This window comes from Styela clava, chromosome 2, assembly GCF_964204865.1.
Source record: "Styela clava chromosome 2, kaStyClav1.hap1.2, whole genome shotgun sequence".
Taxonomy (NCBI): Eukaryota; Metazoa; Chordata; class Ascidiacea; order Stolidobranchia; family Styelidae; genus Styela; species Styela clava.
In genome coordinates, this window is record NC_135251.1 from 9,805,009 (window position 1) to 9,831,507 (window position 26,499).

General features: G+C 32.8%; 3 protein-coding genes and 2 long non-coding RNA genes across 5 annotated transcripts; all 5 read left to right on the forward strand.

Moving 5' to 3' along the window:
- The first annotated feature begins 2,960 nt into the window (after positions 1 to 2,960).
- LOC144419970 (low affinity immunoglobulin epsilon Fc receptor-like) lies at positions 2,961 to 8,243 on the forward strand. Its single transcript, XM_078110256.1, has 7 exons — positions 2,961 to 2,971; positions 3,509 to 3,618; positions 4,150 to 4,306; positions 5,054 to 5,140; positions 5,891 to 6,003; positions 6,623 to 6,721; positions 8,110 to 8,243. Exons 1-7 carry the CDS (start codon positions 2,961 to 2,963, stop codon positions 8,241 to 8,243), a joined length of 711 nt encoding a protein of 236 aa, XP_077966382.1.
- A 2,173-nt stretch (positions 8,244 to 10,416) lies between these two features.
- On the forward strand, positions 10,417 to 16,090 carry LOC144419971 (uncharacterized). Its single transcript, XM_078110257.1, has 6 exons — positions 10,417 to 10,447; positions 11,924 to 12,049; positions 13,053 to 13,178; positions 13,378 to 13,503; positions 14,983 to 15,108; positions 15,876 to 16,090. The coding sequence occupies exons 1-6, from the start codon at positions 10,417 to 10,419 to the stop codon at positions 16,088 to 16,090; spliced, it is 750 nt and encodes a 249-aa protein (XP_077966383.1).
- A 158-nt stretch (positions 16,091 to 16,248) lies between these two features.
- Positions 16,249 to 17,443, forward strand: LOC144412533 (uncharacterized). The gene is made up of 3 exons (XR_013469086.1): positions 16,249 to 16,347; positions 17,047 to 17,173; positions 17,290 to 17,443. It is a non-coding gene; the product is annotated as an uncharacterized LOC144412533 (long non-coding RNA).
- Positions 17,444 to 22,273: 4,830 nt separating this feature from the next.
- LOC144411779 (uncharacterized) lies at positions 22,274 to 24,024 on the forward strand. Its single transcript, XR_013468889.1, has 4 exons — positions 22,274 to 22,394; positions 22,641 to 22,740; positions 23,622 to 23,748; positions 23,865 to 24,024. It is a non-coding gene; the product is annotated as an uncharacterized LOC144411779 (long non-coding RNA).
- A 283-nt stretch (positions 24,025 to 24,307) lies between these two features.
- Positions 24,308 to 26,013, forward strand: LOC144419972 (receptor-type tyrosine-protein phosphatase-like). Its single transcript, XM_078110258.1, has 5 exons — positions 24,308 to 24,515; positions 24,662 to 24,761; positions 24,910 to 25,050; positions 25,572 to 25,715; positions 25,892 to 26,013. Exons 1-5 carry the CDS (start codon positions 24,308 to 24,310, stop codon positions 26,004 to 26,006), a joined length of 708 nt encoding a protein of 235 aa, XP_077966384.1. The 3' UTR covers positions 26,007 to 26,013.
- The last annotated feature ends 486 nt before the right edge of the window (positions 26,014 to 26,499 follow it).

The window sequence follows — 26,499 nt, forward strand, 5'->3', positions numbered from 1 at the left end:
GCGAAAATATTAGTTGAAATCATATTGATTTACTTAGGTATAAATTTTCTATTAATTTTTATCAGATCAACAACAGAATGTTATCTAATGGGTCTCAGGTATTTAGCTAATAACTGGAGATGGAGTGATTGGACCGTTTACACTAAATGGACAAATACTAATCATTGGTGAGATTGTCAAAATACGGTTATAACCTTGCATGGTTAAGTTACATCATTGGCATACTCGATTTTTTTAAAGTGAACACGGCCAAATATCTGTTTCGTAGAACTGTTGCTATAAAACAATAATATCTAACTTTTTAACAAATATTCGAATATTATACAGGGAAAATGGCAATGTACCGAGAGGAGATACTGCAAAATGTGCATGTGTTCAGAACAAGAAATGGGTTAGCGTGACATGCTCTATAGCAAAACGATACGTCGGTCAGTCTCGTAAGTTTGAGTAATGCAACGTAATACAAGACGCATTGTCTTAAACTTGATGGGTCAATAATAATAATTGCATGGATTTATATGTATTCCACATGTATAGGAAGTGTGTAGCAGCATTTCAAAGAATGCAAAAGCAAAACAACTGCTGATCGACTGATAAGTACTAGTCATTTTGCAATGCATGGTAGCACAATGCGTAAACGTCTTTATTTAACAATAATGGACAATTGCACCAATTTATACGTTTAAACAGTCGTAATTTCTCACTTTACTAAATTATGCTTATTCATTGCATCCATTTGTGTATATTTAGTTCAGCCTCCATCGTCGACAATAATAAGTTTCGGAAATCTTTTTGAAAGATTTGGCGAAGTAGTTGAGAATTATGCAACAGCTAGCGATAGATGTGCAATAAGAGGTGCTCAGTTGGTAGAGATCAAATATAAAACTATGGACGATAAAATAATTCAATGGATTGGGTGAGTTATTAGTATATTATCAAATGAAATTCCAGTCACGAATAATCAGAATTCAGATTCATTGGAATCGATTCTAAAGGTTGAAATATATATAATCGCTATGTGGAGTTGTCGCAAACTTTGCTATATTTCTACCTCTCCTGTCAATTGCTCGTTTCCGTGGGTCAAGGGCACGTGCCACATTTGGATCGTTTCGTATATTTTTTTCTTTTCGTACTTAAGCCATAACTCTAAGATACCTTGAAGGAGAATTCGCGAATTTGTTTCTTAACTATTCATCTTGCGCTATAGTTGGTGCATCCCAGCCTAACTGACAATAAAGTCTCTTTAACTTCCAAGATTGGCGTAAAGGTGGGTGCAAATGTTTGGGGTTGAAAATATAATTGTGTGCAAATATTCATAGGTTCAAATGTCCATGGATGCAAATGTACGCATGTACAATTGTACGTGGGTGCAAGATTCCGCGGGTGCAAATGTACGCGGGTGCGAATGTACGCCGGCTCAAATGTACGTGGGTGTAAGTATACGCGAGTGCAAATGTACTAGATGCAAATTACATAGGTGTAATTATACGTGGGTGCAATATTCCATGGGTGCAAGTGTCTGTGGGTGCAAATGTCCGTGGGTGCAAATGTTTATGGTTATAATCTGTACGAGGATGTTAATTAAAGGCTGCGCGTGCAAATGCTTGGGTGCAACTGCCCATGGATGCAAAAGTATGCAGGTGCAAATGTATGTGGGCGCAATAATAATGTAACCTCACGGACGTCTCTTGATTCCATATGGTATTGTTTAGATGGATACGTCTTCTTGGTAATCTATGTCGATGAATCAAAATTGAGAATCGGAATCGACGATTTAGGAATCCGCTTAGAATCGAATACTTATAAGTATAGTCATACTTAGCATTCTTAGACTCACGTTTATTAAGTGAGATAATTTGAACAGACTTAACAAATCAAACTTATTACTTCAGGCCTGAAACAAGTTCTTATCTGATGGGAATACAATATTCGACATCGAATAATGTGTGGAAATACACGAGTGACAATTCTACAATCACCTATGTGAATTGGTACGTAATGATAAACATGATTCCAGTACATAGATAATAAAAATTAGAATATAATAAGATTATAGTAAACGATATGTATGTACCAAGATAATAGCAAAAGATAATATCTTTTGCATTCCAGTTCTCTTAACACTTCTTTCGCGCCAATATAATTTTGTTCATTTGTACAAAACACCAAATTATATTATGAGCTCAAACGTCATTCTCAATAGTCTTAAATGCCAAGAACCTAGTTATTTGAAAAAATGTCATATCAAATGATATAGAATATCAGAATTGTCTCCCTTTGTCTGTCTTAGATTCTAATTGCTTGCTATCCAAAGAAGTATTAATTACTTCAACAATCACAAACGGCAATACATTTATTTGTATACGCTTGGTGACATTAGGCATTACCCTAAAATTAATATTAATTGTACAATTTAAACATTCCTAATTTCGACTAACAGGCCAATTTCATTGAAAAATAACCGGCGCATTTCTCCTATTTGACTTCCTATTGTGTAATGCAATATCAATATAAGCTTTAATACAAACTGAATTAGACCGTTGCTAGATGTAGGATTATTTGGGTAATAATACTGATAGCATTACGTACAATAAACAAGTCTAAACTTCAAACTAGAGTCGAAGCACTTGCTTTCTATTCACGCTATTCACGAACAAGTATTGTACAAGCATCCATTGATATTGGGTGATAAAACTAATATCGACATGCATAATAACCGAGTCCAAAACTGCAAACTGAATTCAGATTTTTATTTATGCGACGAGTATTCAAGCCTTTTGATCTAGACAAGGTACAGAGAGCAAGCATCTCGACCAGAATATTCGATATTTACACCCATTATGCGTGAGATTTTGAGTCGTGGTGTGTAACCAGCCAACAAAAGCAAGGCTGACGCTTTAACCACAAAGCCATCTAAATAATTCCAACTTACGGTTCAAATTGTTACGTGAACGTAATGAATGGCGCAATGGCAAGTGTGTTCCTGAGTTGACATATAACTTTCCCTAATTTACAATAAATATCCAATCTCTGCTATTAATTTTAAATTCCGCAATATTCTGACAGTTTATTTTCCGCGCATGCAAATTCAAATACGCACAATGACGGAGTCACTTCTTCAAACTAATATCAAAGCATAACTTGGATCTGTGTATATTCACGATTCAGTCCATTGAATATTTGAAAAACAAAATACTACATAATGATCATATATAGGAGTCGTTGGAAAATTCTATTAGTTTCATGAATTCTGAACTGCCTCGTCGGATTTGTCTACCGCATTAAGCTCAGATTTTCAAATAAAATCCGTATTAGACAATACTCATATGCTACACTGATATATCAATATCATTTTACATATTACTTTTATTACCTATATATGTAAAAATTCGTGTATACTCGAACTCACAAGGAATCGGGCTATAACCGATCTCGATAAATATAATTAAAGAAACAGTAAAGTTAGATTTGTCATTTAATGGATTCTACTTGGATATTTGTGTCGTAGGAAATCACATGAAGGTGATGATCCAAACGAAGATTGTGCTTGTATATCAAGTAGCGGATGGATTGATGTTGCTTGTACTGGTGGTACATTCAAATATATCTGTCAATCATGTAAGTGCTTGCTGACAAAATTAATATTTTTAATTAAAATATTTGAATTACTTTTATCACAAAATGATTTAACGTCATGTGATGTGGGATATACAATTTATCATCTACAAGAATTTAGGGTTGTTTTGTTGTGAACTGCACATGCGTCACACTACGTGTAGTCGCGATTGTACTTGATTTACGGTTACTTACAATCAATATATATTCCGGTTAATTTGTTACATATATAAAAGGTAGTGCTCTATAACACCAGATCAATTAACCAAACTTTTCCTTGATTAAAGAAGAAACATGACAAATCCTGAATCTCTGTTTAATGATTAGAAACGGTTATCAAAAGCTTGGCATTCGCGAAATAACAAATTAAACATTAGTGATAATGCATCGATAAAAGCTTTATAAATGTCGTGCGTGAATATAGAGTAGGATAAATTAATTCAAGGATTTTAGCCCAATTTTTCCATATCAATAGCTAAGTTCGTATTAATCAAGTTATCCGTTACACTCGAAACTAAGTCTGTACCATTTAAGATCCAAATGATGCAATTACTGACGACGGAGATCTTCTTGAAAAATTCGACAACAAAATAAGAAATGCAGCTGCAAGAAGTAGATGCTCGTTGTGGAATGGGAATCTTGTAGATATGAAAACTCAGACATATAACAATAAAGTGCAGCAGCTTATTGGGTACATTTGATTGCTTTGTTCATTTATCACTATTTCTCAATGAATTAATTTTTGTATCACGATGTCCATATTATTAACAATTATCGATCTAAATAAAGAAATAATTTCACCTTTATTCAACAATTTTTGACTGATATGAAATTGATTGTAAATATTTTCATGCTAATAGTACATTTACGGGACACCGTTCGTCGCTATAGAATTATAGATGATCCCCCTAGTAAAAAAATGCACATTTACGTAGTACAACATAGTTTGGCCAAGTTCCGAATGATTTTAGAGACATATTTCATCAGTGCAACAAATAGGTAGCAATATATTTAAAACTTTGCAGAAAATATTCTTATCTACTGGAATCTGCTTATATCAAACACATATCCAAAAAGGAAATTATAAAAAAATATCCTAGGAAGCATCAGAAATGAACACAGACGAAAAACAGTTTGCAGTATATATTATAAAGCAAATAAGGCGGCCTAAATTATAAACGTTGCCATTTCTTGGCGAAGATGTTTTATTATCATAACCTTGTTTTGCGTGCTTCATTGAGTGTTTTGACTGTTCTGTACTGTGATAAATATGAAACAGGAAAGATTAGACAAATCACTGATATTCTGTTATATTGCTGGTGGATTAGGCGTGTGAAATTTCGAACTGAGGTCTTTAGATTTTTATCATTCGGAATATAATTATGTTTTAAATTTAGATTGTTTGGATATTTCATTAATCCAAGTATTTTTATTATAGAAACAGCGGTGAGTATCAAATCGGATTAAAATATTTTGATGGTGAATATCGATGGACTGATGGATCATCAGCAACTTACGACGATTGGTACGCATAGTTGTTTTTCTATTTGACAGCAATAGTTCCTATTTCAAATTTATTCAAATCTAACTATAAACCTGCTCCATTCTATCACTTCCGAGAAGAACATTCACGTTGTTGAAATAGCAATAACAAAGAATAAACGCTAAAATTAAATCATTAAATACGAATGGACACTTTACGTATATTAAAAGACCTTTAACGCACATAACAATGACAGATGAACTTCTTTTGACTTCGTATAGGCTTAGCATGCATTCTGAGTCATCTATACCAACCTTGGTCCTGTTAGAAATGCGATTTTCACTCGAGCATATCTGGCTGGTGTTGGTAAAACTGTAAACAATGATAGAACTTAGAATTAAACGTGAATTTCAATGTAACGACGATAAGTAACTTGTTCACAACTTGTTGCGTGTATTGTCGTCGAAAATATTTATTTTCGTTGCATAATGAAGATTTTGTGCAGTAATAATAAAGGCCTGACGTCATTAAAATTAATAAGTTAATTGAGTTTGTAAAATTTGTGAATGCAATTGTGAATTTCGCGGTAACGATTGTAGATATTGTAGATATCATATAAAATAGACTCAGGAGGTGAAATACAAATGGGTTAACCTGATTTAAATTACTCATGCATATTAAATTCATATTAAGATAATTGAATTGGTTCAACGTTTAGTAGGCAATATACTCGAATATTATAAATTTCAATAGTTACAAATAAGCTTGGTTGTAATATGAACAAATATTTAGGGGCTCTGGTGAAGGTGACAAAAATAATGGACAAGATTGTGTTAAAAGTGGTCGTGACAAGTGGTACGACGTATCGTGTGGAGGGTCATTAGGATATATATGTCAAACCTCAAGTAATCCTATTCTTGTGTTTTATTTGTTTTTTACAAATAGGCCTACTCTATACTTTGTGTTTATAAAATATTAGAATGTTTGAAATTCAATTTAAATTATAGACGTCATGCTGTTTCATTCAATAAATAATCTGAAAAATTATTTAATTCATATAACGTGATCAATAATGACAAAGCAGAAAGTAATACGCCTTTAAAAAATAAAATATATTAATATATGTTTTCATCGCCTTATTACTTATCGATCTCGAATGGTAAGTATATTGATACGTATTTGTCTGTTTGTCTGTTAGATACACGCGATATCTCACGAAAGCGAGGTTGAATCTGCTCCAATTTTGCATGTGCATTCATCATATCTCGGACCAGAAGCCTATTGATTTTGAATGAATGATGTCGTATAATTAGCAAGCTATTAATTAATTAGTGATGAGACACACGGTGTCGACATGGAGTATGAGCGGGTGAATCGAAACCGCACTTTCTGTTGTGGGGCTTCCCCTAGCTTTCGATCGATAAGTCTTCGGTCTCTAAACGAAATTCTCGTTTTGTTTTTGATATAAATTAATATGCAAATAAGTAGTGTAATGGAGTCTCAAATTATATTTGAATTTAATAGAATGGTGCACGGGCAACTCTTGCAAAAATGAAGGTAGCTGTGTGTCTAACAGATGTGAGTGCACAGCTGGATACTTCAGTGATACTTGCGCAAGCAATGGTGAGTCAATATTAATTTTCGACTATGTTAAATTCAACATGTTTGTTTCACCACAACGCTATATTAAGCAATCAAATAATAAATTCTAAACTGCTGATTATTACGAGCCTCATGATAACATCATTATCATAGTATTTTACAATAACGACTAATGACAGTTTTTGAGCTATTTTCATTCCGATATTTTTGTTTCCTCATGCGGCTCGTTTAATAAACTAAGTACCGTATTTCCCCGGCGAATAAGTCTACCCGGTAAATAAGACAAGGCCCGTTTTAGTCCATTTTTTGCATATAAGACGGGCAGTAAAATCGCATCCAAATCGGAATCTCAAATTACCATGCAAGGGTTTCTGAGCGCTCACCGCTGTTTGCGTATTCGTTAAAATGCCCATAATGATCTTGTCTTGTAGCGTAACATTCAATCCCTGACAACTACGGGAATTCAAATTGTTTTTCGATTTTTATCTATTTGTATTTAACGTAACTTGCGTCCACCAAATAAGAACATTACTGATCTAAAATAGCTCGCCATTCGGACATCATAATGTGAGATAATCTTCCTGATTATAGGTTGCTGTAACAATTTTTTCGATTCATCGCAATGATGCCACTCATTATTTTAAGGATATCACCTTAAGAAATATTCATAAGTCAGCGATAATATCCCACAGAGTTCAATTTATTTCAAAAAATGAATTAAATATATTTTACATTAAATACGGTATTATACGCGTCGAGTCAGGCCCCGTCGGTATCTGTAAACCACAAATGGTTTTGCGATTTGCAATGTCTAAAAATCATCTTAGATCTGTCACAAGCCATCCTAAAATAAAACTTAAACGTTGTTTTCGTTTTATTTTTAGTATTTTTTTATAATGCTTCTCAATCAATAAAATTTGGGTCGCATATTCACTACTTCATTCATCTTAGCATGTCACACATGATTAGGTAATAACTCGTATCTCACAACACACCTGCCATGGTTGTTTGTCAACAATGAAGTTATTATCGTCGTCCTCGCGGGACGAAACATATGTTGAGGGAAATTTGTGACTTAGGGAGAATATATGATGAAATGAAAGATGTTTTCGTCCTAACATCGCGGCAACTTCAAATATGATAATCACAGCGGTGAAAATCCAGATTGACAGCATGAGAACGCCGATTCATTTTAACTGACCCGATGAGGACGTTATATAGGAATGCTATCGCCGAAGTTATTTTACGGTCCGAATTGAATAATAAGCCGATGATGAAAAAATGAAAATTATCATACTCGTTCAATAAGCCCCCCCCCCCCCCTCCCCCAAAGAGCAAGCCAAAATTTTCTAATCGGTGTGAATGCTTTCAATAGCCCAAGTTAATATGATGTCATATTTTTATTTTAGAATACTGTTCGAGTAATGTAAACCCGTGTCAAAATGAAGGAAGCTGCGAGAATATGCCAGGAATCGATCCATACTATAAATGTAAATGCGAGCCTGAATATTTCGACGACATCTGTTCTACAGAAAGTGAGTAACAATATGCGTCTCTACCAATTTTATTTGGTATTTAATTGAGTTCACCACACATTCGGAAACACAACTAAACGGAAAATCGGTATTTCCATTTCTGCAACCCCGGTCGTTAAACGTTTCAGATTTTAATCGCTTTCGTGGTCGACCTAAATCATCATTTTGACTTTTACAATGAAAAGTGCAACAGCGACATCTCGGTTATGAAGACCCAGTCAAAGCAATTCATTATAATGTTAAAGTTTTAAACCTAGGAAATTTATATCTTAGATTCGTTAGATTCATGTGATCTGTTTCAAAATTAATTTATTATCTATGGTTTATTACAAATAATAAAGCATAATACGTGTACGTATTCTAACGTTCGTTTGACACCATGCAGCTGAATTCTGTATAATTAGTGTTACTGACCAACGTGACTTAAACAGTCTATCCTCGACCACTTTCATAAATTAATTTATGCTCTAACTGTTATTTAATCGTACTATAATTTTTTGGTGCGACTAAACATACTGAATGAATCAGCGGCCCCATTCGCCAAACTTCCTCATCAATAACGTGTTAGTAAAGCACCGACTTTCACGTAAACGGAAAAAATGGTATTCACGAAGCATCGTAAATATTCGAGAAAAATTCTTCAAGAGAATTTTTTCGCACCAAAACAGACGTCTCGTAAGGTGCATTCTTCTCTCATTTTACCAAGAATCGGTATTACCTGTCCAAAGGTCTCACGCTGGAGTGCTCGCAAACTAACGAGGGAAAATTATCCTCGTTAACAGTAGTTCGGCCTGTTCTTAGCATGGGGATCAGGGTTGCCATATTGGCTTTTTTAACGCTAAATTTGCCATTTTGGCTTTTTTCAAACGCGTTTGGCGTCAGAATTTCCGTTTGGCTTTTTGGCGTTTTTTTGGCTTTTTTCATGTCTATTCTAGTGTCTCTTACTAAAATCATATGAAATACAATATTTAGTGTGTAACAACGTACTTAGGGGGATCATAAAAAACTTGCATATTGCATACGACTGTTACATCATAATATTTAGTATAGTGGTCAGATCAATTTATGTTTCGAGTATTTTATTGACATATATATCTGCGATGTTATATTTGAGAACGAATTTTTTTCATTTATCCTGAAATGGCAACGATGTAACTAATGAAACATCCATATTTTAGAACACTGTATGAATAATCCAAACCCTTGTCAAAACGGAGGAAGCTGTGTGGATACACTAGAAGAGGATCTATATTATACATGTGATTGTAAGCCGGGTTTCTTCGGCAATAACTGCTCTAGCGAGGGTGAGTATTGTTGAAATGAGTATAAACTATTCATTGAATTTCCATTGAAGATGTCGTGTTGGGCTACTACGACAATACAGGGTTTTGGCAATCGACGGTAACAGACTACATTTTTTATTAAAATTGATATACCTTAAATAACTTATACGACACGAAAAAATACAATTTATAACAATTAATCTTACTGAAACTATATTGTTATGTTTGTTTTTGATTCGAATCTATGTGCAAAATTTGTTTTCCCATAAAATTCCTTTACTAAACAAAGTTAATATTTCATGCCATAATCATATTATGTAAATTTAGTAATCCCGTCATTGAGTAAAATGAGATAATTATCATGGAGGTAGAGAATATGTTATAAAAATCGGTATGCCTGCACGAACAAGGTTAATGTTAACGCACGTATAAATTTCAGAATACTGTCCCAACAATGAAAATCCATGTGAAAATGGAGGAGGCTGCGAGAATATGGAAGGAACATTTCCCTACTATCGATGTACTTGCGAGCCTGGATATTTCGACGACACCTGTTCTAGCGACGGTGAGTAGAAAAATTCATAGTTATGTTGTGCATTTCTTATTTGGCTCGGAAATGGAATCCAGGGAATCACTGAATTTAAATTTTATAAACTTAGTAATCCCGTCAATGAGTTAAACGAGAGAAGTATCATAGAGGTTGAGAATAAGCATTATTATAAAATCGGCATGATTGCACGTCCAAGGTTAATCTTATGTGAGGTAAAAATTTCAGAATACTGTCCGAACAATGTGAATCCGTGTCAAAATGGAGGGCTCTGTGAAAATTCACCAGGGACATTTCCATACTATGAATGTACTTGCATGCCGGGGTTTTTCAACAACACCTGTTCTAGCGATGGTGAGTAACAAGAATGTATTCCGTGTTGGTATATTTTGCATAATTGTCATCTGTCGATAAATGATGATAGTTTTTATTGAATCTCATAATTTGACAACTAAAACTGTTTTTGAATACATCTCGGCGCATTTCTCATTTGAATCGAATATGGCATTCAGAAAATTTGTAACTGCAACTAACCGTGAATGACAAATTGCATAATAACATTGAATATATGTGGTATACTGGAATAATCCTGAAAAGTAGAAAATCTATTAAAACTTACCCTACTATATTATTAAAATTCCGATAAGTTTTCCGTATTGTTTTTTTTTCAATCAATCAAGTTTAATTCCAACTATCGGGTAATGCAAATATTAAGGCTGTCACATCAGATCCGATGTAATTTGTTTCGAGAAATATAATCTCTTTGTATCAGCAATAAAAGTGATCTTTATACTTCTATATTTAAGAAATTTAGGAAATGATTTTAAAAATTGTTTTGCGCTTGTGTTTCCATGTTTTATTGCAAAGCTAATGTAGTGCTAAAAAGAATATTATTCTCATATTATATTTAATTATCTATGTGTTAACGGGTATGGATTAACGGGTCGCAGATATTTTTTGAAAGGCCTTGCGGGCCGCAGTCTGGAAAACCCCGAAGTGATAAAAATACTGCGAGATTAGTTACTTTAATAAAAAAAATTATTTGAGATTGAGAGTTTATCGTTATATTCAGCTTATTGTTATTTTACGTGGCGTTTTTTTTATTTTAAGAATGATATACAAAGCACTAACTATATAAAAAATAAATTATTCTTTCTTGCTTTTGGTTGCTGCTCCAGAGTTGCGCTTCGGCATTGCTGCTATATGGGCCACGCTTGAAAATAAGGGTTTGTTTTTAATAAAATAAAGGGAAAAAACGTTTCTCTAGATAAAAGTTGTTCGACGCGTGTTTACGATTCAAAATTGAGGTGAAAAGCGCGACTGAGCTTATCGGCCGGCCGCTGTCTGCACCAGAAAATTCACTCTTCTTGTCCTTCTAACTTTATTTCTTCTTATTGCAACGAGCAATATTTCGCTTACAATCTACTCATTTATTCCAAAAAAAAAAACAAGACGTACGTACGGGCGCCTCAAAAATATTGTATCCGACTTGTCCTGCTTATTCCACGTGTCCAAATGTCCAAAGGTCATTCTAAACATCGGTTTTAGGTTTTTGTGATCTAACCGCAGTTGAAATAGCTAATATAACTATGCCAATTAATACAAATATCCGTACGCCAAATTGTTCTGCAGGCCGCACGAAATATTTTCGGGGGCCGCATCCGACCCGCGTGCTAGGGATTGGACCACTCTGATCTGTGTTATATATATTCTACACCACTTCTTCTCCTTCATCTACGTATCGTTACTTGTGTTATCATCATAGAGTCGTATGTACTTTTAAACTTTGATATACCTATTTAGATTTTTTCCTTTTTCAAATACATTGTGATAGTAATCTCAATATTCATTGTTCCAGCATATTGTCCAAATAATCCAAATCTTTGTCAAAACGGAGGAAGTTGTGTTAATACACCAGGGCAGGATCCATATTACAGATGTAATTGCATACCAGGTTACTTTGATAACGCTTGCTCCAGTGATGGTGAGTGTTATAAAACTTGGTATAAATTTTCCAATCAATTGCCATTATAGATGTGATTGCAGGCTGGACTACTACGGCATATTCTGTGACAACTTACACAACAAACAGAAATATGATTTATACCACTTTATCTTACTGAAACTATATTGCTATGTTTATTTTCGATTTAATTTTGAGCAAAATAAATGTTTTAGTTTCCTTTACTAAACAAAGTTAATTTTTTTATTTTAAAAAGTGGATATGAAAAGTTGGAATTAGGATATTTTAAAAAGTGACTTGCTGCGTTACCAAATTCAGCCTAACAGCAATTGTATTAAAAAACGAAAAACAAATAAATTCCCTTGTATTCCAAATTTTTTCCGATAACAGGTAGGTTGTTTTACCACTGACAAAAAAAGGTATGACTAAAGCTAATGTTATATTATTGAAATTTTTTATATTTCTATAAGTCAGCGCAGCTAGGTAACTTAAGTTAAGTAGGTCATAAACTTAACATTTAACAACACTTAAGTTGACAATTTTGATGACGTCACACCTTGATTATTACTGGGTAAAAGCTTCATAATGCAACGAAAGTAATTATGACAAGTCAAAAACAAGTCGGCAGTATGAGTCGTTACAATGAAATTACCTATTAATTTTACGTTCTAGTCTGGTTTACAATTAACCATACCCAACCGTGCATGGTTGATTAAAAGTCCAATTTTTCAAAACATTACAGTATCTAGGATGGTATGGATCATTAAAAAATATACAATACATATTCAGTATAAGACATTGGCACTGTAGGTACTGGTATATTCAAACGACTTGAAATTGCCCTTTTAAAATTGTATGACCTATCAAAGACTCTTTTTAACACTCACCAAATTTAGTTGAGTTAATTTAAAGGTCATGACTAATAAAACGCCACTGTGTATATCGAAGTTTTGATCGGTAATCTTTAATAGTTATGACTGCTTTAAACAGACAAGATAAGTGTTATGTCACATAACATTTTCAGAATACTGTCCCAACAATGACAATCCGTGTCAAAATGATGGAAGCTGTGAGAATACTCCAGGGACCGATCCTTACTTTCAATGTAATTGCAAGCCTGGATATTTTTACGTCACCTGTTCTAGCGATGGTGAGTAACACAACTTGTAGTTTTAAAATTATTTTTGTATTTGATTGAATATTACTTTACACACTAAAGTACGACTTACAGAAAACTAAATTCGCATTTTCGCAACTCTTGGCGTTCATACATTTTCTGTTTGTTTGAATATATACGTAAATTTTTGTGAAAACTGAGTTGAAGTTGACAATTTAATTTTGTATTTCAGAATACTGTTCAAACAATCCAAATCCTTGTCAAAACAGTGGGAGCTGTGAAAATACACCAAAACAGGATCCATATTTTAGATGCAACTGCGAGTCGGGATTTTACGACAATATATGTTCTAGCGATCGTAAGTATTGTAAAACGGAAGTGAATAAAATAAATATAACCTATAATTAATAATCATTATAGATATGATTGCATGCCGGCCTTTTATGACAATAACGGGTTATAGCAATCGTTAGTGACAAACTGCATTTTAAAATCAAATAAAATTATATTCTTTTATAACATACAGAAGTACATAATAGACAATTTGTTACACGCAATGATTTTAGATGTAAGTCTCTGTGCCTACATTCGATTCCCTTCTTATCATATGCCGTGTTTGCCCTAATCGTTATAGTAATTAGATACTACAAAAATATAACGGAGGGTATACTCTACATGCCACCATAATTATGTATTATAGATTTTAATAGACATTGAATGCAACCCAAGTCAAAGGAACGTATAATATTGTATAATGAAATATTTTTCCTATTCCCGTGGAAAGCGTCACATGCAAAATATTGTCCAAACTGCACATATTATAGAAAAACACAAGCAAGTGTCTTTCTGTTGCATTATTAATATTTAGAATAATACAGTGATTTTGAACCTGCGCACGATCAAAACGTTTTTGGAGGTTTGGGGGTGTTCAAGGGTGTCGACGAAGATCCACATTATCAAGTCTTTCAGTTACCCAGCATATTGTTTTTTGCTATGAAAACTTTTGATTCGATTTTGATCACATTTTATTGAAACATGACAACCAGGAATAGCCCTCATCGGATGACTATGTGCAGTCAATATTTCTCTCGTCCTGATTCATTTTGTTGTAACCAGTTGATCACTAAGGGGTTTGGCGGTTTAATATAGTTTGGGAACTCGTAAAATATAACTCCAAAAACTCACCACCGTTTTTTAATGAGTAAAGACGCATTTGCATTGTTAATAAGTTCTAGTTGCGCCACTAGTTTTTTGTAATCAAAACTTTGGGGTTAGAAGGAAGCCTGCAGAATAACTTAGGGGTTCGGCAGGTTCGTAAAGATTAAAACCACTGGACTAATTTTCTGCTTGTTTTTTTTAAATTCATCATTTAGTTTATAAGATTTATGTTCTGATTTTACAATTCTTTATAGTGCTTCCGCGATAGGCGGGTAAGGTGAACTGAAGTATAAATTATTTTTTTTGTTACCAAATGTGATTTGATGTCGGTCTGCTACGGCAATACCGATTTCTGTCAAACGTTGGTAACAGACTACATTTTGAATTGAAATTGATACACCCGAATAACTCAGAATACAAACATAACTGCAATGCATAAAAATGAATCTTAGTGAAACTATGTTGTTATGCCTATTTTTTTTTTATTAAAATCTACTCAAAGTGGATATTTTCGTTAGCCCACCTCATAAAATTCCTTCACTGCAAAAAGTTATTATTTACAAATTTACATCTTGTTAGTAATATGAGATGAATATCTTAGCGGTTGAGAATGTGTGAAGTTATAAAATCGGAATGATTGCACGAATAAGGTTAATGTTATGTCGCATAACAATTTCAGAATATTGCCCCAATAATGGGAATCCGTGTCAAAATGGAGGAAGCTGTGTAAATATGCCAGAAACAGATCCATATTATAAATGTACTTGCATACCTGGATATTTCAACGATACCTGTTCTAGCGATGGTGAGCAACAAAATGCGTTTATATGAATTAATTTTAGTTTAATAAAGATTGCTTTGAAAACTGAGACAAAGGTATTAGCATTTAAACTCCTAGCGTTAATTATTTCCAGTCTGTCTGGATGATATATCGTTACACTCATTTACACTCAATGTAGGACCACAACATATTGTTCTGCTATATGAACTTTTATAGGAAATTATCATTTCAATCACAGAATGCATAAATATTATAACAGTGACCGCGCATAGGCAATATGGAGAAACCATGAATTCATTCTAGCAAATAGTGACAGGTCTTTCTTATCCATTATTATATAAATTAAAAGAATATTTCTTCATCTACAGCCAACAATTCCAAAATTAAAACTTTATTTTTATCTATAATACAATTTGACAACGTCGAGAATATTTAATCTATATCTTTCACGATGAGAGAATACAAATCATTCCGGTTTGTTTCTTTCGATTGATATTACCTGAATATCGATTGATGACAGCTAAATAATAAAAATTTTCGAGCCTTTGAAGAACATTAAAATTGTCTGTTGTCAAGGTTATTGATTCTGAGAAAAAGTTTCAAACCTCTTGCCCATCACATCCTTCTAATATGTAACTTTGTTCCATTTAAAAGTTGGAAACATCCCCAAATCGATTTTACTTGATATGGTGGTATAATTGGTGGGTTTAGATTTGTTTAGATGTTCATTGTGTGTCAACTCATTTCACAATAAGAAGACAATGCACCCACAATAAGATCTTACTTTTTAGACTATTGCGAGCACAATGCTAATCCGTGTCTAAATGGAGGAAGGTGTATATCCACTCATGGTATTCATCCTTATTTTGAATGCGACTGTGTGGGAGGATATTTTGGTGATTTTTGTTCTGACGACCGTAAGTATTGTTCTAGTAATCTAGTTCAGTGTGTTAAGGAACTTGATTCTCGTACGAATACTTGCAATAAATGTTACTGTTTTACATAAATAAAACCAATTAATAAGTGAAGAAAATTTTAGGGCATTCACTGTTTTGAAGAAAGACATCACCTTTATAACGTGTGACAAACGAGGGCAAACAAAATACTCCTACATATCTTGCTAAATAAGTATTTCACATCAAATTTCGGTATAAATATTCCAGAATTTGAAACACCAAAAATTATCAGTGCCTGTGGAGAGCCTTGCACAGACGATGGGAAAATTAATGTCACTTGGAAGCCGCATACTGCAATTAAACACTTGTAAGTCGCACGAACTTGTATTTGGTTGAAACTGTCGTTGATGTCTAAAATAAACGAAACGTTATATTTCCTATTCAATCCTCATGCATTATATATTCAATTTTACAAAGTGGTACTGGAAAGTTTCATTCATTCAAATTTCAGAATACAACACAATTTTGTTTATACTTTCGAAACTTTATCTTCATTTCAATATATACCAAACCAACTGAGTTTGTATCCTTACATATTTAACTACTGCAGGATGTCTCAAAAATAGGTAAACACTTTTAATTTTGATTTGCTTTTCAGCTACTCATCATCATAGACCGTTCATTTTTTCAGAAAACATAGTATGGATAAGTAGTAAAATTTAGGTATTGTTTGCATTTTTCATGACAAAGAGGTAAACCCAAAAAATGCCGAATTAATTCCAAATCTCCTGTTAAAGAGGCGCTGAGTTTGCGTTACTGTTTTATATGCTCTTCGCCAAACAGCAATTTTTCACCGCATTTCTTGGTTAATCTCTTTCTAATTCTGTGGGTTGAGAAAAATACAAAGAATACCTAAATTGTACTACTTATCCATACTTTGTTGTCTGAAGAAATGAACCTTCTATGATGAGTACCTGAAAAGCAAATCAAAAGTAAAAGTGTATACTTACTTTTGAAACACCCTGTATGTTAAACTAGTCATACAAAGATGCTTAATTTATTACAGATATCAAATAACACTCTTGAATTCATTCGAAGAATGGCATAATTCTGGTGAAATTGCTCCAAGTGATATTCATGTGCAAAATTTGATCATCGAAAATTTGTATCCAGATTCACAATACGATATTAAGGTATGAAATACAGTAGAATGATAACAAAGTTCCATTGCTGATTACTTTAAATATATATTTTTTTAACTGACATAAAAAACATATACAGAAGAACAAGTATTCATTTGTTTTTTTAGATAACTGCTTGCCCGACAAACTGTATCGCAGAACTAAGCGATAACGCAACCGCCACCACAGGAATTGGTTTACCTGGAAAGATACTCACAGCAACAGTTTCACAAAATTACGAAACTAATTATTGTGGAGTTACTTGGACTTGGCCTGAAATCATATCAGAGGAAGATATTGAAATGTTCCAGGTTAGCATTAGTTATTATTGATTTATGTTAAAGATAATTATGAATAGGATTTTACATTTTGACGTCACTTTATCGAAAAAATGAGAAATAAATTACATACAATAAATTTTTGTGCAAAATGTTTAAAATTTATTATATATCAGTCATATTTACATTCTATTTATATAATTACATATTACGTCCGATACTTGATGAAATACAAATTTTATATTTTTGTTTGGTAAAGGTGTAAGGCGAACAGATATTTTCATTTATAATAGGTGAATTATCAGGCAACATTTGTTCAAAAACCGCCCAGTTCTGTCATCACGACAATACATGGGGAAGTTTCAGTTAATCCGCCCAAATTAACATATATTCAGAAGACGGAGCCAAACCGCATTTACAACATTGATGTCTCAGCTGTTTCATGTGCTGGATCTGGTCCTGAAACAATCGCAAAAGGCGAATGCATTACTGATAGTGAAGGTACGAATGAAGAATTTCAATTCTCGTAATAATAATTTTTACTCTTGATTATATATTTTTAAATTAGTACTCATAATTTGAACTAAATACTTGTTTCAACTAATTTTAAGTAAATACTCACTTATCGATAAAATTGGCATTTGTTTCAGCTCCCGATTATATTGAAGAGCCAAATATAATTGATGAATCGCCAGGTTCAACTAGGGATCTGGAAATAATTTTACCAAATGAAGATAACGGGCCTATAAGGTAGGTGAATTTCAATCTGCTAGATCTTCAAAAATATATATTGGTCTACTTTGTTTCATTAGTTATATATTAATAACAGTAAAACAGCAACAGTTAAAATTGGTATAGTGAGGACGTATACCCACTCGATAAAAAGATTCACAGAAGGGAAAAAATAGAAGTTACATAATTTATTTATTTTACGGTTATGATAATAAAATATTTAAAAAAAATTTCAGTTGCGTATTCGTCGTTGTCAAAAATGGACCCATTGATAACAATGATTTATTCGATATTGTTAAACTACGAAAAGTGTCATCGGAAGCATTGACAGAAGAAACTCCCAATGGGAAAGAATATTTGGCTGTCGCTATAAAACGGTTTGTCTTAGAATGTGGTAGAATTACAATACATATGCTTCTACATATTTTAAATTATGATTTCCATAATGTCATGATTTAGTCCTAATATACTTCCTTTTTAAATTTAATACTAGAATCAATGATCAATTATGCATGTGTCTAAATCTTTAACCATCATTTGGACACAATGTGGACCTATAAGTCGTTTTGATATTATATTGTTGTTGTTGTTTCTCTTGTTGTTAGCATGTTTATTCTTCGTCTGGATGGAATAATCGCTTTTCCCTTTAGCTACTGGATCAATCAACTTTAAAATTTTCCGGGGTTGAAAATTGTTTTTGTTCAAAGGTTATTACTTGTAGTTTTCCTAAATGTTTCTGTGAGATCTGATATTTCATCCAAAATCCACTGTTTTATTTTTAACCATGGGAACACGTTTATGTGACATTCTCACGGCTGGTACTGTTAGTCTACTGTGTTCGATTGCATACTCGCATTACAGGGTTTTGTACTTCAGGTCCATGTATTATAGCAACGCTTTCTTGTTGCTATCCAGATATGAATTTTCTGAAACATCCATAACTGTGAAACTTGGCGACGAAATTACCAGTGGCTGTGATGTCACAGACAAGAGCGCAAAAAATAGCATTAATCATTACGACGCAAAGAACTGGCAGCTTGTAATTGGGAATAGCTACAGGTAATGCTATATATCTCAATAAGCATTCTGATGGCCCATAGCCCTATCAAATACCAAATGCAGATGAAGCGTACTAGTGAATAACGACATGAGCCTGCATAGAGAGATAAAAATAGTTCATTCTATTTCTATTTCAGTACTTACATTGTAACAACAAGTCCAAATGAAGAAGAAATGGTATTGTTTCAACAAAGCTCTATAGAAGAATTTGAGAATGGAAGTTCCAATTCGGGAACCGGTATCATTGACTGAACCATCACAATAAAATTTTTCATTTAGTTATTTAATCAACTAGTTGCCTTTATACTAAATATAAAGAAATGTAACATCTATTTTATTTTTAACAGATATGGCATGGATAGCTGGTGTTGTGGTTGGTATAATTGCTTTAGCTACTCTAGTGGTTGGTGCAATTTTTTACACGAAACGTCGCCACCAATCTGAAAATAGAGAATCGTCGCTAAGTTCAAAGAGCACCTCAGGGGGTCATACCGACCTTTATGAAACTACGGGTTATCAATCAGCTGGAAATCCCGATATATCACCAGTAAATGATAAGGATATAGGTATGATATAAACATGTTTTGTATATATTTGGATTAATCTAGTTAAGGAATATGAAAAAACGACATCCCGTTTCTATGAACTTTGTGGATTCGACAATGTGGGTGGGGTTCCAAATCGAACATTTTGGTATTCAGACAAAGCATTATGTACGATTCCACTATCTATGTGTAAATGAGGGGAAATATTTGTCATAGTCTTTTGAAATTAATTTCATTACTAAACTAAAATATTAAATAAAAATCATTTTTATTCAACGATGCCATAGTGTAAGAGCCAATGAATCCACAAAAAATTTGAATCATATTTATACACAATTATAAAAATTCCATATCATATTTGTTCATATTTAACGCCTAGAAAATCATATAAGTTTACAAAACTGTTACAAAACACTAACAACAAAATTTATCTTCATAGATCAGCAACATATATATTCTACAATACCCGGGGTTGGATATGAAAATGTTGTTTTGCAGAATAAGGATTCGGATAATGCTTGAAGTTCTTCTGATAATTTTAATAAGTTGCTGAAACTTAAGACAATTATATATTTTATGAGGGTTCACTTGAACAATATTTGTGTTAGCATACATTTGCTTGAAGAACCGAATTTTAAATATGGGGAAATCTTAGAAAATAAAATAACAGAAATTTTGTCAAAATGAGATTCAATTTTAAATTACAAATTTCGTATAAAGAACGTTGAATTTTGTTTATTGGTCGGCATTAATTTATGCAATGATGTTTGTTTTATTTCTTCTCATTCGCTGTATAAATTTGGCACAATTACAAAAAATCTTGTGGTTTATGAAAAAGATGGTATGGATAAATAAATACAATATCCTTCAATAATTGGATATATATTTTTTTTCAATATAAGAATATTTTAATAATAACGCTTATGGGGATTTTTATATTTTTTCAATGTTATAATTTCCTTCCAAGTATTTATCTTTCTAGAAATAAAGTAACTATGGGACGGATACTTTATTATTTGTATCCGATAACAGTTCAGTAATTCAAATTTCAAACATTCTCGAATTTTACATTCTCTTCTATGGTCGAGTTTGACGAAAAATGCCTAGAATATGCAAAAAAAGCCTTAAATTTATGTTTTGTTGAAAATTCAATATCCTGGTGATGCATGGTATCGTGGTAATGTCAAATATTTACCCTGAAAGAATATACAAACTTCACAGAAGTGAATGAAATTCGATATAAGGTTATAATAAAAGATCCTTGTTATAGAAGAATGCTTTGCAACTACTGTAAGCGCCAGCTTATATTGAATATTTAGCATAGTAGAGTACAAGTGGGATAGGTTGTAATTAATTTTAGTCTTCATTATATAAATGGCATTTCATTATATAAACTGGTTATGTCGCATAACAATTTCAGAATATTGCCCCAATAATGGGAATCCGTGTCAAAATGGAGGCAGCTGTGTAAATATGCCAGAAACAGATCCATATTATAAATGTACTTGCATGCCTGGATATTTCAACGATACCTGTTCTAGCGATGGTGAGCAAGAAAATGCGTTTATTTGAATTAATTTTAGTTTAATAAAGATTCCATTGAAAACTGAAATACGAAAACGTATTAGCATTTTAACTCCTAGCGTTAATTATTTCCAGTCTGTCTGGACGATATATCGTTACACTCATTTACACTCAATGTAGGACCACAACATATTGTTCCGCTATATGAACTTTTATAGGAAATTATCAATTCATTCACAGAATGCATAAATATTATAACAGTGACCGCGCATAAGCAATATGGCAAAACCATGAATTCATTCTAGCAAATAGTGGCAGGTCTTTCTTATCCATTATTATATAAATTAAAAGAATATTTTTTCATCTACAGCCAACAATTCCAAAATTAAAACTTTATTTTTATCTATAATACAATTTGACAACGTAGAGAATATTTATTCTACAATACCTGGGGTTGGATATGAAAATGTTGTTTTGCAGAATAAGGATTCGGATGATGCTTGAAGTTCTTTTGAACAATTCCAAAATTAAAACTTTATTTTTATCTATAATACAATTTGACAACGTAGAGAATATTTAATCTATATCTTTCACGATGAGAGAATACAAATCATTCCGGTTTGTTTGTTTCCATTGATATTACCTGAATATCGATTGATGACAGCTAAAAAATATAACTTTTCGAGCCTCTTAATAACATTAAAATTGTCTGTTGTCAAGGTTATTGATTCTAAGAAAAAGTTTCAAACGCCCATCACATCTTTCTAATATGTAACTTTGTTCGTTTTAAAAGTTGGAAACATCCCCAAATCGATTTTACTTGATATGGTGGTATAATTGGTGGGTTTAGATTTGTTTAGAGGTTTATTGTGTGTCAATTCATACCCTGATCTATATAAATTACTTATTTCGCTTCTAATCGCACAAATTGAATAGGTAATGCACCCACAAAGAGATCTTACTTTTTAGACTATTGCGAGCACAATGCTAATCCGTGTCTAAATGGAGGAAGGTGTATATCTACTCATGGTATTCATCCATATTTTGAATGCGACTGTGCGGAAGGATATTTTGGTGATTTTTGCTCTGACGACCGTAAGTATTGTTCTAGTAATTTAGTTAAGTGTGTTAAGGAACTTGATTCTCGTACGAATACTTGCAATAAATGTTACTGTTTTACATAATTAGAACTAATTAATAAGTGAAGAAAATTTTAGGGCATTCACTGTTTTAAAAAAAGACATCGCCTTTATACCGTGTGACAAACAAGAGCAAACAAAATACTCCTACATATCTTGCTAAATAAGTATTTCACATCAAATTTCGGTATAAATATTTCAGAATTTGAAACACCAAAAATTATCAGTGCCTGTGGAGAGCCTTGCACAGACGATGGGAAAATTAATGTCACTTGGAAGCCGCATACTGCAATTAAACACTTGTAAGTCGGTATTTGGTTGAAACTGTCGTTGATGTCTAAACTAAACAAAACATTATATTTCCTATTCAATCCTCATACATTGTATATTCAATTTTACAAAGTGGTACTGGAAAGTTTCATTCATTCAAATTTCAGAATACAACACAATTTTGTTTATACTTTCGAAACTTTATCTTCGTTTCAACATATACAAGACCAACTGAGTTTGTATCCTTACATATTTAACTACTGCAGGATGTCTCAAAAATAAGTAAACACTTTTAATTTTGATTTGCTTTTCAGCTACTCATCATCATAGACCGTTCATTTTTTCAAAAAACATAGTATGGATAAGTAGTAAAATTTAGGTATTGTTTGCATTTTCCATGACGAAGAGGTAAACCCCAAAATGAGGTGCAATATTGCTGTTTGGCACGAAGCATATATCCAGTAAGGCAAACTCAGCGCCTATTTGGAATTAATTCGGCTCTAAATGTTTTTCCTCGGAGCATCCGCACCTTGGTCTTCCTGATCTTTGTACATCAACTACATATCCAGTTTTCATAAATTTACGATGAATTGCATAAAATGTTCCTCGCGTAGAAGCCGAATTAATTTCAAAACCCCGTTGAAGAGGCACTGAGTTTACCTTACTGATTTATATGCTCCTTGCCAAACAGCAAATTTTCACCGCATTTCCTGGTTAATCTTTTTCTCATTCTGTGGGTTGAGTAAAATACAAAAAATACTTAAATTTTACTCCTAAGCATACTTTGTTGTCTGAAGAAATGAACCTTCTATGATGAGTACCTGAAAAGCAAATCCAAATTAAAATTGTATACTTACTTTTGAGACACCCTGTAAGTTAAACTAGTCATACAAAGATGCTTAATTTATTACAGATATCAAATAACACTCTTGAATTCATTCGAAGAATGGCATAATTCTGGTGAAATTGCTCCAAGTGATATTCATGTGCAAAATTTGATCATCGAAAATTTGTATCCAGATTCACAATACGATATTAAGGTATGAAATACAGTAGAATGCTAACAAAGTTCCATTGCTGATTACTTTAAATATATATATTTTTAACTGACATAAAAAACGTATACAGAAGAACAAGTATTCATTTGTTTTTTCAGATAACTGCTTGCCCGACAAACTGTATCGCAGAACTAAGCGATAACGCAACCGCCACCACAGGAATTGGTTTACCTGGAAAGATACTCACAGCAACAGTTTCACAAAATTACGAAACTAATTATTGTGAAGTTACTTGGACTTGGCCTGAAACCATATCAGAGGAAGATGTTGAAATGTTCCAGGTTAGCATTAGTTATTATTGATTTATGTTAAAGATAATTATGAATAGGATTTTACATTTTGACGTCACTTTATCGAAAAAATGAGAAATAAATTACATACAAGAAATTTTTGTGCAAAATGTTTAAAATTTCCTATATATCAATCATATTTACATTCTATTTATATAATTCCATATTACGTCCGATACTTGATGAAATATAAATTTTATATTTTTTTTTGGTAAAGGTGTAAGGCGAACAGATATTTTCATTTATAATAGATGAATTATCAGACAACATTTGTACGAAAACCGCCCAGTTCTGACATCACAACAATACATGGGGAAGTTTCAGTTAATCCGCCCAAATTAACATATAATCTGAAGACGGAGCCAAACCGCATTTACAACTTTGATGTCTCAGCTGTTTCATGTGCTGGATCTGGTCCTAAAACAATCGCAACAGGCGAATGCATTACTGATAGTGAAGGTACGAATGAAGAATTTTAATTCCCGTAATAATAAGTTTTACTATCGATTATATATTTTTAAATTAGTACTCATAATTTAAACTAAATATTTGTTTCAACTACTTTTAAGTAAATACTCACTCGGTAAAATTGGTAATTGTTTCAGCTCCCGATTATATTGAAGAGCCAAATATAATTGATGAATCGCCAGGTTCAACTAGGGATCTGGAAATAGTTTTACCAAATGAAGATAACGGGCCTATAAGGTAGGTGAATTTCAATCTGCTAGATCTTCTATATCGGTCTACTATGTTAAAGTTAAAATTTGTATAGTGAGGACATATAGAGAAAATAGAAGTTACATAATTTATTTATTTCACGGTTATGATAATGAAATATTTAAAACAAATTCAGTTGCGTATTCGTGGTTGTCAAAAATGGACCCATTGATAACAATGATTTATTCGATATTGTTAAACTACGAAAAGTGTCATCGGAAGCATTGACAGATGAAACTCCCAATGGGAAAGAATATTTGGCTGTCGCTATGAAAAGGTTTGTCTTAGAATGTGGTAGATTGCTTCTACATATTTTAAAATCATGATTTCCAAAATGTCATGATTTAGTCCTAATATACTTCATTTTTAAATTTAATTCTAGAATCAATGATCAATCATGCATGTGTCTAAATCCTTAACCATCATTTGGACACAAAGTGGACCTATGAGTAGTTTTGATATTATATTGTTGTTGTTGTTTCTCTTGTTGTTAGCATGTTTATTCTTCGTCTGGATAGAATAATCGCTTTTCCCTTCAGCTACTGGATCAATCAACTTTTCGCAGGGAAAAATTGTTTTTGTCTCAAAGGTTATTACTTGTAGTTTTCCTAAATGTTTCTGTGAGATCTGATATTTCATCCAAAAATCCACTGTTTAATTTTTAACCATGGGAACACGTTTATGTGACATTCTCACGGCTGGTACTGTTAGTCTACTGTGTTCGATTGCATACTCGCATTACAGCGTTTTGTACTTCAGGTCCATGTATTATAGCACAGCTCTCTTGTTGTTATCCAGATATGAATTTTCTGAAACATCCATAACTGTGAAACTTGGCGACGAAATTACCAGTGGCTGTGATGTCACAGACAAGAGCGCAAAAAATAGCATTAATCATTACGACGCAAAGAACTGGCAGCTTGTAATTGGGAATAGCTACAGGTAATGCTATATATATCGATAAGCATTCCGATGGCTTATACATTAACAGATGCAGATGAAGCGTATGCTAGTGAATAAGTAAAATTGCCTATTAATAATCTAATTAAGAAATATGTACACAAACGACATGAGCCAGCATAGAGAGATAAAAATAGTTCATTCAATTTCTATTTCAGTACTTACGTTGTAACAACAAGTCCAAATGAAGAAGAAACGGTATTGTTTCAACAAAGCTCTATAGAAGAATTCGAGAATGGAAGTTCCAATCCAGAAACCGGTACCATTGACTAAATTCTCACAATAAAATATTTATAAAACCCTTTTTCATTTACTTATTCAATCTAATATTAATTAGTTGCTTTTATACTAAATATAAATAAATGTAACATTTATTTTATTTTTAACAGATATGACATGGATAGCTGGTGTTGTGGTTGGTATAATTGCTCTAGCTACTCTAGTGGTTGGCGCAATTTTTTACACGAAGCGTCGACATCAATCTGAAAATAGAGAATCGTCGCTAAGTTCAAAGAGCACCTCAAGGGATCATACCGACCTTTATGAAACTACGGGTTATCAATCAGCTGGAAATCCTGATATATCACCAGTAAATGATAAGGATATAGGTATGATATAAACATGTTTTGTATATATTTGGATTAATGTAGTTAAGGAATATGAAAAAACGACATCCCGTTTCTATGAACTTTGTGGATTCGACAATGTGGGTGGGGTCGAATCGAACATTTTGGTATTCAGACAAAGCATTATGTACGATTCCACT

What these genes read in the sequence shown, in the direction of transcription:
- LOC144419971 (XM_078110257.1), top strand. Translation starts at nt 10,417, where the DNA reads ATGGTGAGTAACAAGAATGTATTCCGTGTTG. An exon ending in TAACGCTTGCTCCAGTGATG is followed by an intron (nt 12,050 to 13,052) that starts GTGAGTGTTATA and finishes TAACATTTTCAG; the next exon opens with AATACTGTCCCAACAATGAC. An exon ending in CAATATATGTTCTAGCGATC is followed by an intron (nt 13,504 to 14,982) that starts GTAAGTATTGTA and finishes TAACAATTTCAG; the next exon opens with AATATTGCCCCAATAATGGG.
- LOC144419972 (XM_078110258.1), top strand. Translation starts at nt 24,308, where the DNA reads ATGAATTATCAGACAACATTTGTACGAAAACCGCCCAGTTCTGACATC. An exon ending in ATGCATTACTGATAGTGAAG is followed by an intron (nt 24,516 to 24,661) that starts GTACGAATGAAG and finishes TAATTGTTTCAG; the next exon opens with CTCCCGATTATATTGAAGAG. An exon ending in TTGGCTGTCGCTATGAAAAG is followed by an intron (nt 25,051 to 25,571) that starts GTTTGTCTTAGA and finishes GTTGTTATCCAG; the next exon opens with ATATGAATTTTCTGAAACAT.
- LOC144419970 (XM_078110256.1), top strand. An exon ending in AAAGTGCAGCAGCTTATTGG is followed by an intron (nt 4,307 to 5,053) that starts GTACATTTGATT and finishes TTTTTATTATAG; the next exon opens with AAACAGCGGTGAGTATCAAA. An exon ending in TCAGCAACTTACGACGATTG is followed by an intron (nt 5,141 to 5,890) that starts GTACGCATAGTT and finishes ACAAATATTTAG; the next exon opens with GGGCTCTGGTGAAGGTGACA.